Genomic DNA, 17550 nt, shown 5'->3' on the forward strand with positions numbered 1-17550 from the left:
CCCCCCCCCCTTTTTTTTTTTTTTTTTTTGACATGGAGTCTCGCTCTGTCACCCAGGCTGGAGTGCAGTGGCATGTTCTTGGCTCACTGCAACCTCCACCTCTCAGGTTCAAGTGATTCTCCTGCCTCAGCCTCCCAAGTAGCTGAGACTACAGGCACCCGCCACCACGCCTGGCTAATTTTTTGTATTTTAGTAGAGATGGAGTTTCACCACATTAGCCAGGCTGGTCTTGGTCTCCTGACCTCGTGATCCACCTCTCCCAGCCTCCCAAAGTACTGGGATTACAGGCGTGAGCCACCACGCCCAGCAACTAACAATAAATTCTAATCAAAAAGAATAATGAACAAGTAGGTTTATCACAGGAAGATACAGTTGGTTTAATATATGAAAAATCAATGTCACTTATTACATTAAAAAGGAAAAAAGAGAAAACCATGTGATCATCTCTAAAGATGCAGAAAATGCATTTGATACAGCTCTATGCTTGTACATAACGAAGCAAACTAGAAAAAGAAAAAAATTATTTCACCAAATAAAATATCTATAAAAAATTTTATAGTAAACATTATATATAATGGTGAATTATAGGGAACTTTGCTCCTGAAGTGAGATGCATAACAAGGACAGCTGCCATCTCCATTATTTGCAGATGTCACAATTGTGTATGTATACAATCCAAAAGAATTCACAAACTATAAGTATTAACACATGAATATAGTAAGAATATAATGTCAATACCCAAAAATCAGTATTCCCACACCCCAGAAACAAATAGAAACTTAAAAAATACCATTTATAATAACATCAAAATAACAAACACCTGAAAATAAATTTAATAAAACACATTAAAGACATACAGTAAAAATTATGAACATTATTGAGAAAATTTTAAAAGAACCAAAAAATGTATGGATATGCCACATTTATGAATTGAAAGACTTAGTATTGGAAAGTGTCAATTTTCCTTAAATTGACATAGGGATCCAATGCAATTCCAATCAAAATCCAGTTGATTTTTAAAAACAGACAAGCTGATTTTCAATGATAGAAAAATGCAGTGTCAAGAAAAGCAAAGATAATCTGCAAGAACATAGCAGAAACTTACACTACCAGATATCAAGACTTATTTTAATGCTACAGTAGATATATCACAATGGTATTGGCACAAATAAACAAACAGATTGATGAAACAAAGTACGGTCCATAAATACATTGTTGTTATCAGACTTCAGAGAAATAGGCAATGGATCATTCACCTAATGACTCCAGGTCAATTAAACAGTCATATAGAAAAGAAATTGATTCTATTATACCTCACAATATATACAAAAACAATTTCTAGAGCAATTATAGCCTCTGGTGTGAAAGGAAAAATAATAAGACTTCTAAAAGCAAACATAGAAGAATATCTTAGGGGCTGGGCATGGTGACTCACACCTGTATTCCCAGGACTTTGGGAGCCCAAGGCAGAAGGATCACTTGAGCTCATGAGTTTGAGACCAGCCTGGGCAACACAGCTGGATCCTGTTACTACAAAAAAAAAAATTTTTTTTTTAATTTGGCCAGGTGCTGTGGCTCACATCTGTAATCCCAGCAGTGTGGGAGGCTGAGGTGGGTGGATCACTTGAGGTCAGGAGTTCAAGACCAGCCTGGCCAATAGGGTGAAACCCTGTCTCTACTAAAAAATTGCCAGGTGTGGTAGCATACACCTGTAATCCCAATTACTCGGGAGGCTGAGGCAGGAGAATACCTTGAACCCAGGAGGTGGATGTTGCCGGGAGGTGAGATCATGCCACTGCACTCCAGTCTAGGTGACAGAGAGAGTCTCGAATAAATAAATAAATAAATAGCCGGGCATGGTGGTGTGCACATGTAGTCCCAACTACTTGGAAAGCTGAGGTGAGAGAATCACCAGAGCCCAGGAGGTCAAAGCTGCAGTGAGTCACGATTGTGCCACCGAACCTCAGCCTGGGCAACAAAGCAAGACCTCATCTCAAAAAAAACAACACACACACAAACAATGACAAAAAGAAGAATATCTTCATGATTCTGGATGAGGCAGATTTCTCAACCAGGATACAAATAGCACTAAGAATAAAGTTAAAGACTGATAAACTACATTATAGTAAAATTGAGAACTTCTGTAGAGAGAAACTGATAGCCCTAAATACATTTAATGGAGAAAAAAATGAAAATAGAATGAATTAAGAATTCAGTTCTAGAAGCTGAAAATACAACACCAAAATAAACCCATATAAAAATAAAAGAATAAATAAAAATTTATATAAATAGAAACGTAAAAAAAAAAACTCTGAGTTAATGAACAAAACAAAAATTTACTTGTTAGATGTCTCAGAGACAATGTTTGGATGGTCTGAACAAAACAACAATTACACAAGGAACCAATAAACGAGTTTAGGAATGAAAGAGACATAGTTATAGGTAAAGAGGAGACTATTTTTAACGATAAGGGAATATCATGATTACATTTGAAGAGCTAAGTTTGAAAAATGAGATGAACTGGATACTTCCCTAGAAAAATGTAAATTTCAAAATTGGCTAAAATAATAAGCCTAAGAAAGACATAAATGGTTTCTAAGTCTTCTCCATTACCACTGAAAAGAAAAATAAAAGAGAGAAATAAAAGGCATTAAGCCAGATGTGTTACAGAAAGAGAAATCCTTAGTGCAGTAGACACATTTCATTGCCTACCAACATCCATTTCTCCTTTCCATTTTACAGACACTCAATTTTGTTCATGCTCATTCCTCCCTCCTGTGTCTTACATATACATACATACATCCTGATTGTTTTTTTTTTTGTTTGTTTGTTGTTTTTTTTTGAGATGGAGTCTTGCTCTGTCACCAAGCTGGAGTGCGGTGCTGCAATCTTGGCTCACTGCAACCTCTGCCTCCCAGGTTCAAGCAATTCTCCTGCCTCAGCCTCCCAAGTGGCTGGAATTACAGGTGCCTGCCACCACGCCCAGCTAATTTTTGTATTTTTAGTAGAGATGGGGTTTCACCATGTTGGCCAGGATGGTCTCAATCTCCTGATCTTGTGATCCACCTGCCTCAGCCTCCCAAAGTGCTGGGATTACAGGCATGAGCCACTGCACATCCTGATTGTTCTAAGTGAATCACCGTGGTCACATTTACCTTGCTAGTGGCAGGACCTATGAGTGTTCCACTCAGATACACAACTGCAAAGAGTGTCACTGGCCAACAGCCCCAGTTCTGGGTCAAGCTTCCCATGGGATGCTCCTAGCCAGTGACTAAGCACAGCAGGGATACTGAAGGCAGAGCTATTCCTGGGAGACACTAGAGTCCTATGATGAATGACATTGGCTCAGGGTCTCCTCTCTAGCTTTGCTGAATTGTCCTAGAACCTACTGCATTTAAGATGTTCGCATTTGACCTTCCTTCCTTCCCTCTCTCCTTCACTCATGGTCAGATTTTCAGTGCAGGCTGACGGCTCTCCTAGTATCATTCTGCTTTCTCTCCCACTTTTTTCTTATAGGCATTTCCTGAATAAATTCTTGTACTGCTCATCCTGCCTTGGCATTTGATTCTTAGAGGACCCAGATGAACACAGTTGTGGGTGGTATAGAGTGGGCACGTGACCCAATTCTTGTCGATGAGAGGTGATAAAAGGTCTACCATGGAGTTTCTGGGGTTTCCTTGCTGAGAAAGTCCGCAAGAAAGAAAAAGGCCTACTGGGTTTCCAGAGATCACATCGTCTTGTCCACATGTGACACCCGGACCAGTGCCTTTTACTTTCAGTGTGGGGCAAATATACAACAGCTTACTCAAATCCTCAATGGGCCCTAAATGCTGCCAGTGGGCACACTATCTTTCCCCTAGTCCCTCGACACTGCCATTCTCATCTTGCTGCACGTTCTCAGTGGTGTGGCTGGGACCCCTATCCAATCCTTGGCTGCCTTAGAGCTCTGCACCTAGGGAGACCATCGGATTTATTGTTCATGCCAGGATGCTTCTGAGAGTGAAAAGAGGAGCCACTAACAATTAAGTTGGGGTAACAAGCACAAACTGGACCTTTTCTGAACAAAATAGGACCCATAGTCTCTCTACCCACACCTCTCTGCTAAATTGTCATTTTGCCACCACCATGTCACCCCCTGGCCAGCCAAGAGTACATTAAATTTTCTAGATGTCTTCCATTACCACTCAGGAACTGAAGGAGACTACGGGGAGCTAAACTCAGACTCAGCCTGTGACTAAATGTTTCATGGCACTAATTCCACTTTCACTCTCATGTGGCTTCTCTGGGTTGTTGCTGATGGAGGTGGAATCCCCATGAGGTGCTTTCCTCTGGAAGCTCTGCCTGGGGAGGGAGCAAAAGCTCCTTTTCTGCTTTTGGCTTTCCTTGAAAGCCTCCCTGCCCTAGAGAGCGACCACCATCATGAAACACATTTTGCTGCCTGCTTCCTTCATCCTGGCGCCAGGAGATCCAGGCTTTCCACATCCTGGCTGGACATGCCCTGCGGTGCACGTCCTCCTGAGGACACTGGACCAAGGCACACCCTTACTGGAGAAAGGAGCATCCTCTCCATGTTATAGAAGATGTGCTATGGATTAGGACCCGAGGCTTGGCCCTGGAAATGTTATGGGGACTAAATCAATTTGGAAAATCTTCATCTCTCTCCACTAAGCGTGGCTTTCCAAAGACTAAGCTAAAAATAATAATAACCCTACTTTAATAATGAAAAGATGAACATGAATGCTTTCTCTTGGCACTCCTGCTAATCACCATCTGCCATACCACTGCTGTCAAGTCCACAGGGCAAACAGCTCTGCTGAAAAAGAAAATGGTGAAGTACAGAGAATGGCAAAAGAGAAATGCACATTAACATCTGCAAAAGTGTATTACCACTGTTTGATGAGGAAAATGAGTTTTATAATAAAAGTATGTGGTCAGGCATGGTGGCTCACACCTCTAATCCCAGCTCTTTAGGAGTCTGAGGCAGGAAGGTTGCTTGAGCTCAGGAGTTCAATGCCAGCCTGAGTAACACAGTGAGACTCTGTCTCTATAAAAAAAAATTAAAATTAGTTGGCTGTGGGGTTGTGTGCCTCTAGTCCCAGGTAATTGGAGGCTGAGGCCAGAGGATTACTTGCAGCCTGTACTTGGCCTGGGTGGCGGAGCAAGATCTATCTCAAAAACAAACAAACAAAACCGATGGTATAAAAATGAATTAAAATTCAACTACTTGACTTGGCCACTTCAAAAGAATTTCCAAAATTTATGAAATAGATTTTTATGTAAAACTATTCATAGTATGTCTACATTTCTACACATATCTTAGCTGTGAGTTCTGGTAATGACTAAAGCGGTGTATGAATTGCTTTAACCAAGAAATTTCCCTCAACAGACCACATTACAGAAAAATATGCAATATTCTAAAAGTTTCTGCCTTTGGAATGAATGATAAATGCTTACAATGAGACAGAATCCCAATGACTGAAAGGCATGAGGAAACAGGTAAATTTTCTTTTCTGCTGGCACTGTTAGGGGTTGAATTGTGTGCCCCAAAAACAACATGTCAAAAGCGTAGCCCACTGTATCTCAGAATACTATCTTATTTGGAAATACGGTCTTTGCCAATGTAGTTAAGGTAAGGTAACTGGGAGGACTTAATCTAGTATGAGTGGTGTCCTTATAAAAACGGGAAGTTTGGACTGGCCAGGTCTGGTGGCTCATGCCTGTAATTCCAGCACTTTAGGAGGCCAAGGTGGGCAGATAGCTTGGGCCTAGGAGTTCAAGACCAGCCTGGCCAACATGGCGAAACCCCGTCTCTACTAAAAATACAAAAATTAGTCCAGCGTGGTGGAGCGCGTACTCAGGAGGCTGAGGTGAGAGAATGGCTTGAACCCAGGAAGTGGAGGTTGTAATGAGCCTAGACTGTGCTACTGCACTTCAGCCTGGGTGACATAGTGAGTCTCTGTCTCAAAAAAAAAAAAAAAATGCATAGGAGAAACTGAGAAATTTGCACCCAGAGGCAGACATGCACAGAGGGAAGGTGATTCCTGAACTCGAAGAATTAAGGCGACAGACATAAGACAGCTTCTCCTTCACAGCCCTCAGAAGAAACCGATCCTGCCAACACCCTGATTTTGGACTTTCAGGCTTCAGAACTGTGGGACAATAAATTTGGTTGTTTAGGCCACTCAGTTGCGGAGTACTCAGTAACAGTGTTGTGAAACTAATACAGGCACTGACTCTAAAACTGTGTCTTGCTGAGTTTTGAAACACCTGTGAATGTATAAATGTAGACACTATCTGCACTGCATTGAAAGCCTCCAACATGTTCTTTCAGAGAACCAAGACAGGCAGTTTCAAATCCTCTTGTGCTCGGATAAGTTAAATATGCTATCATAACTCCCCAGAAACAGAAGAAGCTCATGGGTTGACAGCATAAAAGATATCTAGAACTGAGGAAACTGAAGATGGAGACTGTACAACTGAGGACTAGTAGAAAAGCAATCAGAAAACATTTTCCTGAAGAAACACAAAATATCAGAGTGGGAAAAAAATGAATCCCTAAGAAGACAACTAGCTGAAAAAGGAAGATTTCAGAGCCCAAGAAGAGAAACTTTTTTTTTCTTCCCCAAAGATATATATGTTTCTTAAAAGATGAGAAAATCTACCAAAAGTAGTTAAAAATTAACCATGGAAAGACATGTCTTTATCAAAGTCATTTAATTTTGTTTTTTCAGATATCCTCATGGGAATATACTTAAAATTGATATTCACAAACGTCTACTCATAGATGCAAATATTCAGTAAATTCTCACTGAATTAATAGTGTATATCTTGCTGTCAATCCATGAAGCACATGGCATCAACTACTGTACTTAGCCAAGACTCACTACTGCTACCTGGGGGCAACCTGCACATACTGAAGAAGCAGGGCCCTAATGCAAAATATACCTTAGTGCTATGACAAGGGTCATCCATGAAAAGCAGGTCATTGAGGGCTGGGCACGGTGGCTCACACCTGTAATCCCAGCAATTTGGGAGGCTGAGGCAGGAGGACTGCTGGAGGCCACGAATTCAAGACCAGACTGGGCAATATAGTGAGGCCCTGTAGCTACACACAAATTAAAAAAAAGAAAAAAGGGAAACAGGTTATTCAGGAAAACAAGCATATATAATGAGAAATCCACTGGAAGAAGGAAATGTGCAATTTTCAAGAATGGTCCAACCATGAAAATACAGCTTCTTAAAGAGTAGAAAAAAGAAATTTTTTTCGCATTGGTACAGTGAGATGCTAAGCTGCAAAATCTGAGCAACAATACGTGTAAGACAACCTAATGTCCCATTGATGTCTACATATTTTACTCTTTATGTAAGAATACAGTAGTGTTCAACAGTATAGTTATCAAAAGCCCATGAAATAAGGTCTACTACATGAACTGTAGCAAAGCGTGTGCCTCAACCTAGGGCAGCGCACCCACAGCTGTGCTAAATTAGCACTGATTATGCAGGACTGGTATTCACTGCCTCATCCTCTCTCAGGTTGAAGCCAGGTCTTCCAGTTACAGACTAGCTTTTGTTGGTTGACTGGAATGGAAAGAGATACAATGAAACACAGGGACACAGGGCTGACTGTCATCAGTGAACTCACAGGCACTTTTAACCTCCCACTCAAAGTACAGCCATGACTTGATTGTGTGATGGGCCAGGAAGCGATGAACGGAAGCAGAATTCCTTATCTTAGCAACAACATAGGCTGGGAAATACTACAATGTTTGGAACAAAAAAAAAGGAACTGATGGAAAAGGATACTTCCCAGAAACCCACATTATTTGGACAAGCTCCCAAGTCAGGAAAAAAACAACATCAGAGCCACTCTTACTTCAACATGAGTGTCTCCAATTTTGTCACATTCTCCCCTACTAAGTACACCACATCCATGAGAGACAATTGCTGTAGGTATGAAAATGAGGCTCTATTTATGCATGAGTCAGACAGTTGTCTGTAACACCCTCTTTGATAAATGTATTTTTCAAAACACCTTTTCAGTCTAGAGAGATCAAAAGCTTTCCAGGAGTTGAAGTCAAAGTCCAGAACTGTTTATGAAATCTGAGAGAGCCAGAACTCAAGAGACAGGAACACAGAGGACTGAATATGAATGCAGACACTGTACCCTGAACATGCTGTTAAAATGTACTCTATTGGCCGGGCACGGTGGCTCACGTCTGTAATCCCAGCTCTTTGGAAGACCAAGGTGGGTGGATCATTTGAGATCAGGAGTTTGAGACCAGTCTGAACAACATGGAGAAACCCCACCCCTACTAAAAATACAAAAAAAAAAAAAAAAATTTAGCCAGGTGTAATGGTGCATGCCTGTAATCCCAGCTACTCAGGAGGAGGTTGCAGTGAGCCGAGATCATGCCGTCTCTCTCTCTCTCTCTCTCTCTCTCTCTCTCACACACACAAACACACTTTTCAAAATTTACTCTATTAAGAGATGAGTACATAATTTGGGCAAGAAGGTGTAATCTTTAATTATGCACACGGTATGTGAATTCATTCTTCCATTTGCTTTTTATTACTTATTATTATTATTATTATTTTTGAGATGGAATCTTGCTGTGTTGCCCAGGCTGGAATGCAGTGGTGCGATCTTGGCTCACTGCGACCTCTGCCTCCTGGGTTCAAGTAATTCTCCTGCCTCAGCCCCCTGAGTAGCTGGGATTACAGGTGTGTGTCACCATGCCCGGCTATTTTTGTATTTTTAATAGAGACAGGGTTTCATCATGTTGGACAGGCTAGTCTCGAACTCCTGACCTCAGGTGATTCACCCGCTTTTGCCTCCCTAAGGGCTGGGATTACAGGCATGAGCCACAACGCCTGCCCAGTCACATTCTTCCTTTTAAACATTATGTTAAGAATTAGATATTACAAAATGTTATCCCCTCCAAAATAGTCACTGTTGTTTTCAGTGTTTCCATTTTGAAATGTATCCTTCCACATTATTTTTAAAAATATGCACACACACATATACATATATGTGTGAGTACATACAAACACAGAAATATGCAGTTTATGTGTGTGTTTTTATAAATGGTATCAATAAACAGTATACTGTTAAGATCTACTGATGCTGATACTGTAACCAAACAATATCTTGAAATACTAATCTTTGTGGGTGCTTTCCTCATTTCATCATTGTGTTACTGTCTCCTATTCAGTCAGGGACCTCCAAGTTGACTTAAGAAGAATACAGATTCTCTGAGTAGTAATTAAAAGAGAATAAAATGCCGGGCGCGGTGGCTCAAGCCTGTAATCCCAGCACTTTGGGAGGCCGAGGTGGGCGGATCACGAGGTCAGGAGATGGAGACCATCCCAGCTAACACGGTGAAACCCCGTCTCTACTAAAAATGCAAAAAATTAGCCGGGCAAGGTGGCGGGCGCCTGTAGTCCCAGCTACTTGGGAGGCTGAGGCAGGAGAATGGCGTGAACCCGGGAGGCAGAGCTTGCAGTGAGCTGAGATCGCCCCACTGCACTCCAGCCTGGGTGACAGAGCAAGACTCCATCTCAAAAAAATAAAAAATAAAAAATAAAAAACAGAGAGAACAAAAACTCTGTGTGTGTGTGTGTGTGTATGTGCGTGTTGTATATTTTCTACTTGAGAATCAGACAGGAAGGCCCTAAGGAGGACAAGGAAAGCACAGAATTTATGCTATAACAATAGACCAGAGAGAGACTTTACAAAAAAGGTAATTATGGCTTCCCCAAAACCTTTCACAATATGACTGTCTAAGAAGAATATTGGGTCAATGCTTTAAGGATATGACACAGAAGTCAGAAACATAAATGTCTGTGTAAGCTAGGCAGATGATATAAATGCCAGATCAGGATGAATGGCAACCAACCACTTATGCCTTTAGTGTTAGGGACACAATACGCAGTAGTGTGGACCACGGCAGACCTGAGACTGGAAGGCAGCTGTTCTCCAGTTACAGTCAATTATTGCTATTGTAAAATGCAAGCTAGTTGTCAGCTCTTCCCATTTTTACAGAGAAGCAGGGGGAAAGAAAAAAAAAAAAAAAAAAAAACCTGATCTTTTGATGTAAAAATCTCTCGATTTTTAAGTGTTGATTATTCAAAATCCAAAGTTTCAGAAACAAAACAATACAGTGTGCAGGCCAATACTTGGCCAGTCCCATCGCAGGCTGAATTTATATCTCAGGGATTGGGATGGGTTAGCAACTCTCATCTACCTCCGTGCATGTTCCTCTGCTGACACAACTGATGTCTCAGTGAAACATTCCGTGACAAATTAATATGTAGAACATAGACAGCTTTTTAAAGTTAATGGGTTTTTTTCATATAGAAAAATATAACTGGTAATTGGGGCTATTTTCTAGCTTCCATTTACATTTTGGAATGGGTTTCTGAAACAGGATAGGACAAAACCACACACTGAACTATCTTTTTCATTTCCTGGCATTTTCAAATTTATCAGAAGAGTTTCAAACCGTGTCACCTTGGAAATATATTGGCCACTATACTTCATGTCCTCTGAATGAGGGAAGATGCCCCAGCAGTATCCAGAAAGGGGACATAGGCTCATGGTTCCAGAGAAGAAGAGTTCTTCTGAAGATACAGACACTTGTGACAAGTGTCTGTCATAGAACATCTGGGGAAGCAAATCCTGATCTTCAATCAGCCCACTGCAAGACTGCATATTCTAAGGGTTGAAGGTTGAAATAAAGATCCCTTAAGGATAACTATCTTAAAGAAGGGTAAGGAATGAGCCCCCTGTTGTCTCTGCTCTCCTTTGCAAGGCGAAGACATGCAGTGGCACAATACTGGTTTAGGATATGGTGTATTTAACCATCGGCTGTTTTCACCAAACTCTATCTAAAACTGAACACAGCTGCTCGGGAGGTTGAGGCAGAAGGATCACTTGGGCCCGGGAGTTCAAGGCTGTGATTGCAGCTGTGAATAGCCACTGCACCAGCCTGAGCAACACAGAGAGACCCTGTTTCTTAAATCAACAAACAAACCAACAAAGCAACCAGAGATTATAAATAGAGAATCAATCATTCCCCCATAAAAGTGTCACAATCACTTGAGCCCACCACAGCCTAATAGAAGGTAACCGAAAGCAAATAATCCAAGCCCTTGAAGTTTGTTTTTAACTGTCAGGGTTAGGAGCAGAAATTTAAGAGTGCTGAACAATTTTTAAGAATGAACTGCCAAGTTGGAAATACTGATGACACATGCTCTGTATAAAAAAAAAATCATTGATGACCTCTTGCTAAACAAACTTACTGTTTTAAAAATCAAGATGTTCTGGGATTCAGGTACATGAATTTTATGAAGAGGATCATCCTACCTTGAAGATGAAATCAGCCATCAGAGGTCCTGGAATCTTAAAGGTTTGCCTCTCGGAGCCCCTCTGAAATTCCACTGTTGTGTTTTCTACAACAAAGACGCCAGGGCTGTTAAAGCTGTGTTCTCCTTTGCTTCCTTGAAGTGTTTTTGATTCAATAACTACAATTAAAATATATGATTCAAATAAGAAACAATCTTAAAGGCATTTTATTACAAAAGACACTTTAGCAAGTACAATGTCAGTATATGATATCAAAACAATGTCAAAATAGCCACTCAGTTTACAAACATTAATTGATATTGGTGAAATAGATACATAAGATTTTTAATTGTCCATAAAAAAGGAGCTAACAAGGGTGGCAGGCCCTAATAGTTCCACTCAATTCTTTAAAGCCATTTCTAGCATAAGGGGAAAGAGAAAACTTTTCTTTCTTTATATGTTTTCATGATGTAGCTAATACTCAAAGTAAAACTATGTTCACTCATTTTATTACTTGTCAAAAGATCTTATGCCTACTCTTTTAGACAAAATCACAGCAAATTTCAAATTTACTTTTTATCAAACAAAACTTTTCATTTTGAAATAATTCTAGATTAAGAGGAAGTTGCAAAAATAGTATAGAGAGGTCCTTTGTAATCTTCCTTCCCTTTTGTCTAATGTTTACATGCTACAAAAGTATAGTCGAATATCAAAACCAGGAAATTGACACTGGTACAATATGTGCATATAGTTCAATGTCATTTTATCACACACCATCACAATCAAAATACATAACCATGCCATTGCCACAAAGATGTCCCTTGTGCATGAAACCCCTTTTTTCAAATTTGCTTTCACATGAACAAAAGTGCTTTTAAGATTTCCTACAGAAAAAAATGTTTGCTTATCACAGTTTAAACAAAAAAGCATTTCTACTTTATTTAAATTTGTCTCTCCTCCCTCTTTCTTTTCTTTCTTTTAAATTTGTCTTTCTTCCCTCTTTCTTTTCTTTCTTTTATTTTCTAAGTGTCACCATACTTAGTAGATCTGGTTTCATGTTGAGAGAGGCAATAAAAAATGTATATACAGCTAGATTCTGGGGCACCTGCATTTCTGGCCCCGTATTTTTCTCTAGCTTTCTGCCTTGGGTTTTCATTGCCTCATATCTAAAATGAGGAGTCAGAGCAGTCAATCTCCCAGGTCCAACTCTATTTTAAAACCCACACTTGATTCAATGATATCATACCAGTCTTTAACAATTTCAAACAAAGAACACAAAGGAACCAAAATTCCACTGAGTGTCAAAAATGGAAAGCTGCTAAAATGTGACAAAATAGTCTGGCATCCCAGATGGAAGTCTGGGAGCTTCCATCCATGGGCTGCTGGGCTTTGGTTGTTTTCATTTGCTGGATTTTTCTCTGTCACTGGAGCAGCTGTAGGAATTCAAGTGCCCTGGACAGACTGCATAACAGGCATTAGGAGACATCCCTGATTATCCCTGACAGGCAGGCTGGGAACTTTTCTGGGAAAATTCAAAGGCTGGACATGAGCTACATGATCTGGAGGAGTCATTAGCGGTCAAAGAATAATGCTGGCTACTTTCAGGCACACAAAACCCCAACCACTTTGGCCCTGATCTCCATGACCGCAATAGATTTTTGGAAAGTGTGAGATTAAATTCATTTTCTAGTTCCAATGAAGATATAAAACTGAGTGTTATAAAGTGAGTTGTCAGTAAAAATGAAACGGGGAACTGGAGATAGTAAGTGGGCCCTACAATGGATGTCTCTAAAGTCAATGAGGAAAAAAAAAAAAAAAGATGAACATTAAGGCAATATCAAGACGCAAAATAAAGTTGGACATAATGCATCCTCACAGAAGCATGCAAAATACAAGTTTCTAGACACTGATTTAGCCTGAAATGACTTGATTAAATTCAAGCAGCGTGCAATGGATTCCGTGGCTGTGTTGGGGTAGTAATTGTTTTACCATTGTGCTAACCTTCTGGACCATAGTGTTCCAAGTTGCAGATCAGGGTGCAGAGTTGGGGCAGGGGGTGTAAAAATCTGGTAAGGTGATCTGGGAGGAAGGGATGACCAGTTGCTATGATATCTATTCCCTAAACCAAAGGCCAGCATTTTTGTTAACTTGGTTTTGATATTTGGTTTTTAATACAGAATCTAGCCACTATTTTAACAGTGTCTAAGAGTCTCAGTGACACGGATATAAAAACACAAGTAGCAAAAACAATGTTCAAGTTCACGTTAATTACCCAAACCACTGTGCTTCTCCACTAAATGGTACGCTTATTGTAAAATATTTTTAATTTGAGTATTTCAAAAGGCTTCCAGTTCTCTAAAGCACAAACACTGGTTGCCTTTCTAGGAGGCAGAAAGCAGGTATTTTGACCTCGATTGTGTAAATGGGTAAGCAGAATCAAAGGTGAGTGAAGAAAGACTGGTGAAGTGATTCGGTGAAGGTAGAGTTTATGGACACAAACAATTGTGATAATCTGGATTAACAAAGCCGTTGTGCCAAATCCACAGCAAGGTGGAGGCCAATGCAGTTCTTTAAAAGTTGTCATTTTTATTGGTGGCAAACTTGCTTCTCCTCTGTGCTGGTGCCTCTTAAAAATAAATGATAAATAAAGGAGTTTGTGGTGTTTCAATCAACAATTCAGATGATGACTTATGGATACCTTTAAGTTTTTATTAATTTCCACCATTTCCCCATATTTACTGCAGCCCCATGTTGTGACAAAGTGTGATTCATGGCTATTGAGAGCTGCATGTGGAAGCCCTTCAGTTCTCAGAGGTTTCACTGACCCTCTGTGGTTTCTGCAGCAAGGTGGTTAGTGTGTGGGAGACCCCAGGAAGCCTATAAACATCCCCACCAGTATTAAGGGAAGAGAATGTGAGCCTTCTTTCCTGCTGCCCACAGCCGAACTTCTTTCTCCTCTCCAGACTTAATATTGAAGGGAGGGAGGGAAGTGTTGGGGAAGACATGATAGGTAGTCTCAAAAAGAGTAAAAATTAGAAATCATAACTTTCTTTTATCCCCAAATCTTCACAACTCAGGTCTCTAGTGATGCCTTTAAATATTTTAATCCATTACTAGCTATTTGTAAAAGAAATTATGCCTAGAAAAATGACAGATGCTTCTAACTGCTTCTAGTTGAAGGGTTTGCATTGAGAAGTATTAGTTCAGGCTTCTTTCAAAAAAGGCAGGGTCATGGTAACCATCCCCAAGAGGTCTCCCTAAATTTTAAAGGCCATGAAAGTACTGTTAGGTAAATGTGGAATGAGTGTTTAGCATGGCTAACATAGTTCTAAATACATCAAACTTATATGTACAGTAGAGCTGTATTTGTATGTGCTAATTTCATTTATGTCAATTTCCTCTGATTGGTCATTACGTACAGTACCCATGTTTATTTATACATCTCTATATATGGTCATCAGATAGGGCTTAAAGGGAAAATATTTTTCCAATTGAATTGGAGGTTTTTGGTTTATGACCTCTTGACTTCTTAAGTTTATTGCTAGTCAAACACATTTAATGCTGAAGTTTTGCTGCAATAAAATCTGTTTTGCAGAGATCTGCTTATTGCTTCCATTTTTTAAGGGATGCACCCCTGGAAAATTTGGGGCTGTGTGCTCCCCATAATGCTGTGGCAAGGCTTGGGACAGAACTGGAAATTCAGGATCTAAACAAACACCTCTAGGCAGTATATAAGATGGATATTCTGTAATTAAAATCCACTCCACAGCAAGGAGACTGACATTAATGTTGCTGGCTATTTTCGGTTCTTAGTAATGCAGTCTTTTGGATAGTTATAGTTAATGTGGATGTTAAAAGAATGACTTATTACTGCAAAATAAGCTTCATTTCAGAAATTATCTCTTTTACAAATAAAAATTAAGAAAAAAGTTCCATAAATCCAGAAAATAAAACGACTTCTATATTTAGATATTCAGAAATGTTAACTAAGTGCTTAGTAAATGAAGCCAGTTCTATTCATCAGCAAAGAAGGATAACTTTCAGAAATACTTCTACTGCCAGTTGTGAGATTGTTCAGAGAGGGAAATAGTCCAAGCAACAGACTTGTCACTCTTGAAGAAATGGGAACATTTTTGAGCCCTGTTCTTGGAAGAGTGCCAGTCTTGAATATAAAGTTATGTTGAATATGCCAGAACATACACACATAAACGAAGTTTTGTCTCAAAGTGTTCACCTTTACTTATTCTGTTTACTGTTTCCTTATTCTGTTTTTACAATTTATAAAACTATATTTGGAGCTGAATTTTGGGGAATGGCCTTTAATATCATGAGACTATCAAGACCATTCACTGCGTTTTTTTTGTTTTTTAACATCTTTTCTACGTATAATTTGCATGCCATAAACTTTGCCCTTTTAAAATGCATAATTTAATGGTTTCAGTGTATTCACAGAGTGAAGCCATCACCATCATCTATTTATTACTTCAAACTCACAATATTCTGGGAAGCCAGTGTCGGCCTTCAGGAACCCCTAGACGGGAAGCTGTGAAGTGCTAGTAGCAAGGCTTGATCTGATCAGCCATATTCACAGATAAGGTTTTGTATTTTAAATTTTGTTTTGTTTTATTTTTTTGTACCACTTTGCTGAAATCTCCAGAACATTCCCAAATCTTACTTTACTCTCCATATATTATTATTATTTTAGAGACATGGTCTTGCTGTGTCACTCAGGCTGGAGTGGCAGATTGCAGTGGTGCAATCAGAGCTCACTGCAACCTTGAACTCTTAGGCTCAAGGAGTAGCTTAGACTACATGCCTGTAGTAGCCAGGCTACTCCTTGGACTACCTCAGTCTCTTGAGTAATTTGGACTACAGGCATGCACCACTATGCCTAGTTAATTTTTTTTTAAATTTTTTGTAGAGATGGGGTCTTTCTGTTCTGTCCAGGCTTGTCTCAAACTCCTGACTCAAGTGATCCTCCTGCCACAGCCTCCCAAAGAGCTGGTATTACAGGCGTGAGCCACCACACCCAACCATCCTATACAAAATAGTTTATCTGATATATAATTTGGTTTTTATTTTCCCATGAGGGGATTAATCTTAAACAAGTAAATTTCCCATTGGGGTAAGAGAACAGAAAAATTCAGGGTACAATACAGATAATTTCCCTGGTTATATAGATTATTTTGCCCACTACAGAATAGTTGGGGGTATTCAACAGGGTACTACCACCCCCAAGAATGGAAATAAAGGAAAATCTTGAATTTCTTCAAGAGAAATTCCAGGCACCTAGCTAGCCTTGAGAAGTAAATGAGCAGCTTCACAAGCAAGAAAGTAATGGTGGATTACAACAATAGCCAAAAAAAGTTGGAGTCACAGGATGTATGGTTCCCTATAGAAACTAATGATAACATTTTAACATATGTCCCTGAGTAGTTTTTCAGGAAATCTAGATCCCCACCAAATGGATCCACTGGCACACAGACCTCCGTTAAGAGGGAACTGAGGCTGAACACTGACTGCCTTTCTTTGTCCTACACTTCTTCCTGAGGCATCCGAAGGAGATCACGCCCAAGGGCCAGATCTAACATTCTTTTCTGCTAACTCCAAGTCTTAGGCAAAACTTCCCTTTCTTAACCAATTGCAAATCAGAAAATATTTGAATCTACCTATGGTCTGTAAGCCCCCACTTCAAGATATTCCACCCTTTCAGGTCAAACCAGTACATAGCCTCCATGTATTAATTTGTGACTTTGCCTGTAATGTCTATCTCCCTGTCTTTAAAAATCCTAACATGTAAGACATCAGGGAGTTCAGGTCTTAAGCATGAGCTGTTTGATTCTCCTTGCTTGGTGCTCTGCAATAAATACCTCACTGTCTCTGGCTGCAAATCCTAATGTCAGTGTTTAGCTTTGCTATGCCAAGCAGGTGGACACAAGTTTGGTAACATTACCCATTAACTTAGAGAAAGTTTCTTTTGCTTGTAGGTTTGGTTTGCGGGTTTTTTTGTTTTGTTTTGTCTTGTTTTTGTTTTTTGGCTAACTAAACTTTCAGGATATTAAAAAATGTGAAGATTAAATTCTACTTACAGAGGTGGGCAGGTCCTTTCACTGTAATTCTCACACTTCGACTCCCCAAAGGAACAGCTATTACATTTTCTTCTCCTGGGAAAGAACAGAACACAACTGCAATAAAACCAGTACACT

At 39.8% G+C, this 17550-nt stretch overlaps 1 protein-coding gene across 1 annotated transcript in view; it reads right to left on the reverse strand.

Moving 5' to 3' along the window:
* ADAMTSL3 (ADAMTS like 3) overlaps window positions 1-17550 on the reverse strand; it is a 408397-nt gene that overhangs the window by 182308 nt on the left and 208539 nt on the right. Inside the window, 2 exon segments of the mRNA XM_026448334.1 lie at window positions 11366-11523; window positions 17434-17508. Coding sequence (XP_026304119.1) covers window positions 11366-11523; window positions 17434-17508 — 233 coding nt within the window.

This window comes from Piliocolobus tephrosceles, chromosome 6 (assembly GCF_002776525.5).
Source record: "Piliocolobus tephrosceles isolate RC106 chromosome 6, ASM277652v3, whole genome shotgun sequence".
NCBI classification, from domain to species: Eukaryota; Metazoa; Chordata; class Mammalia; order Primates; family Cercopithecidae; genus Piliocolobus; species Piliocolobus tephrosceles.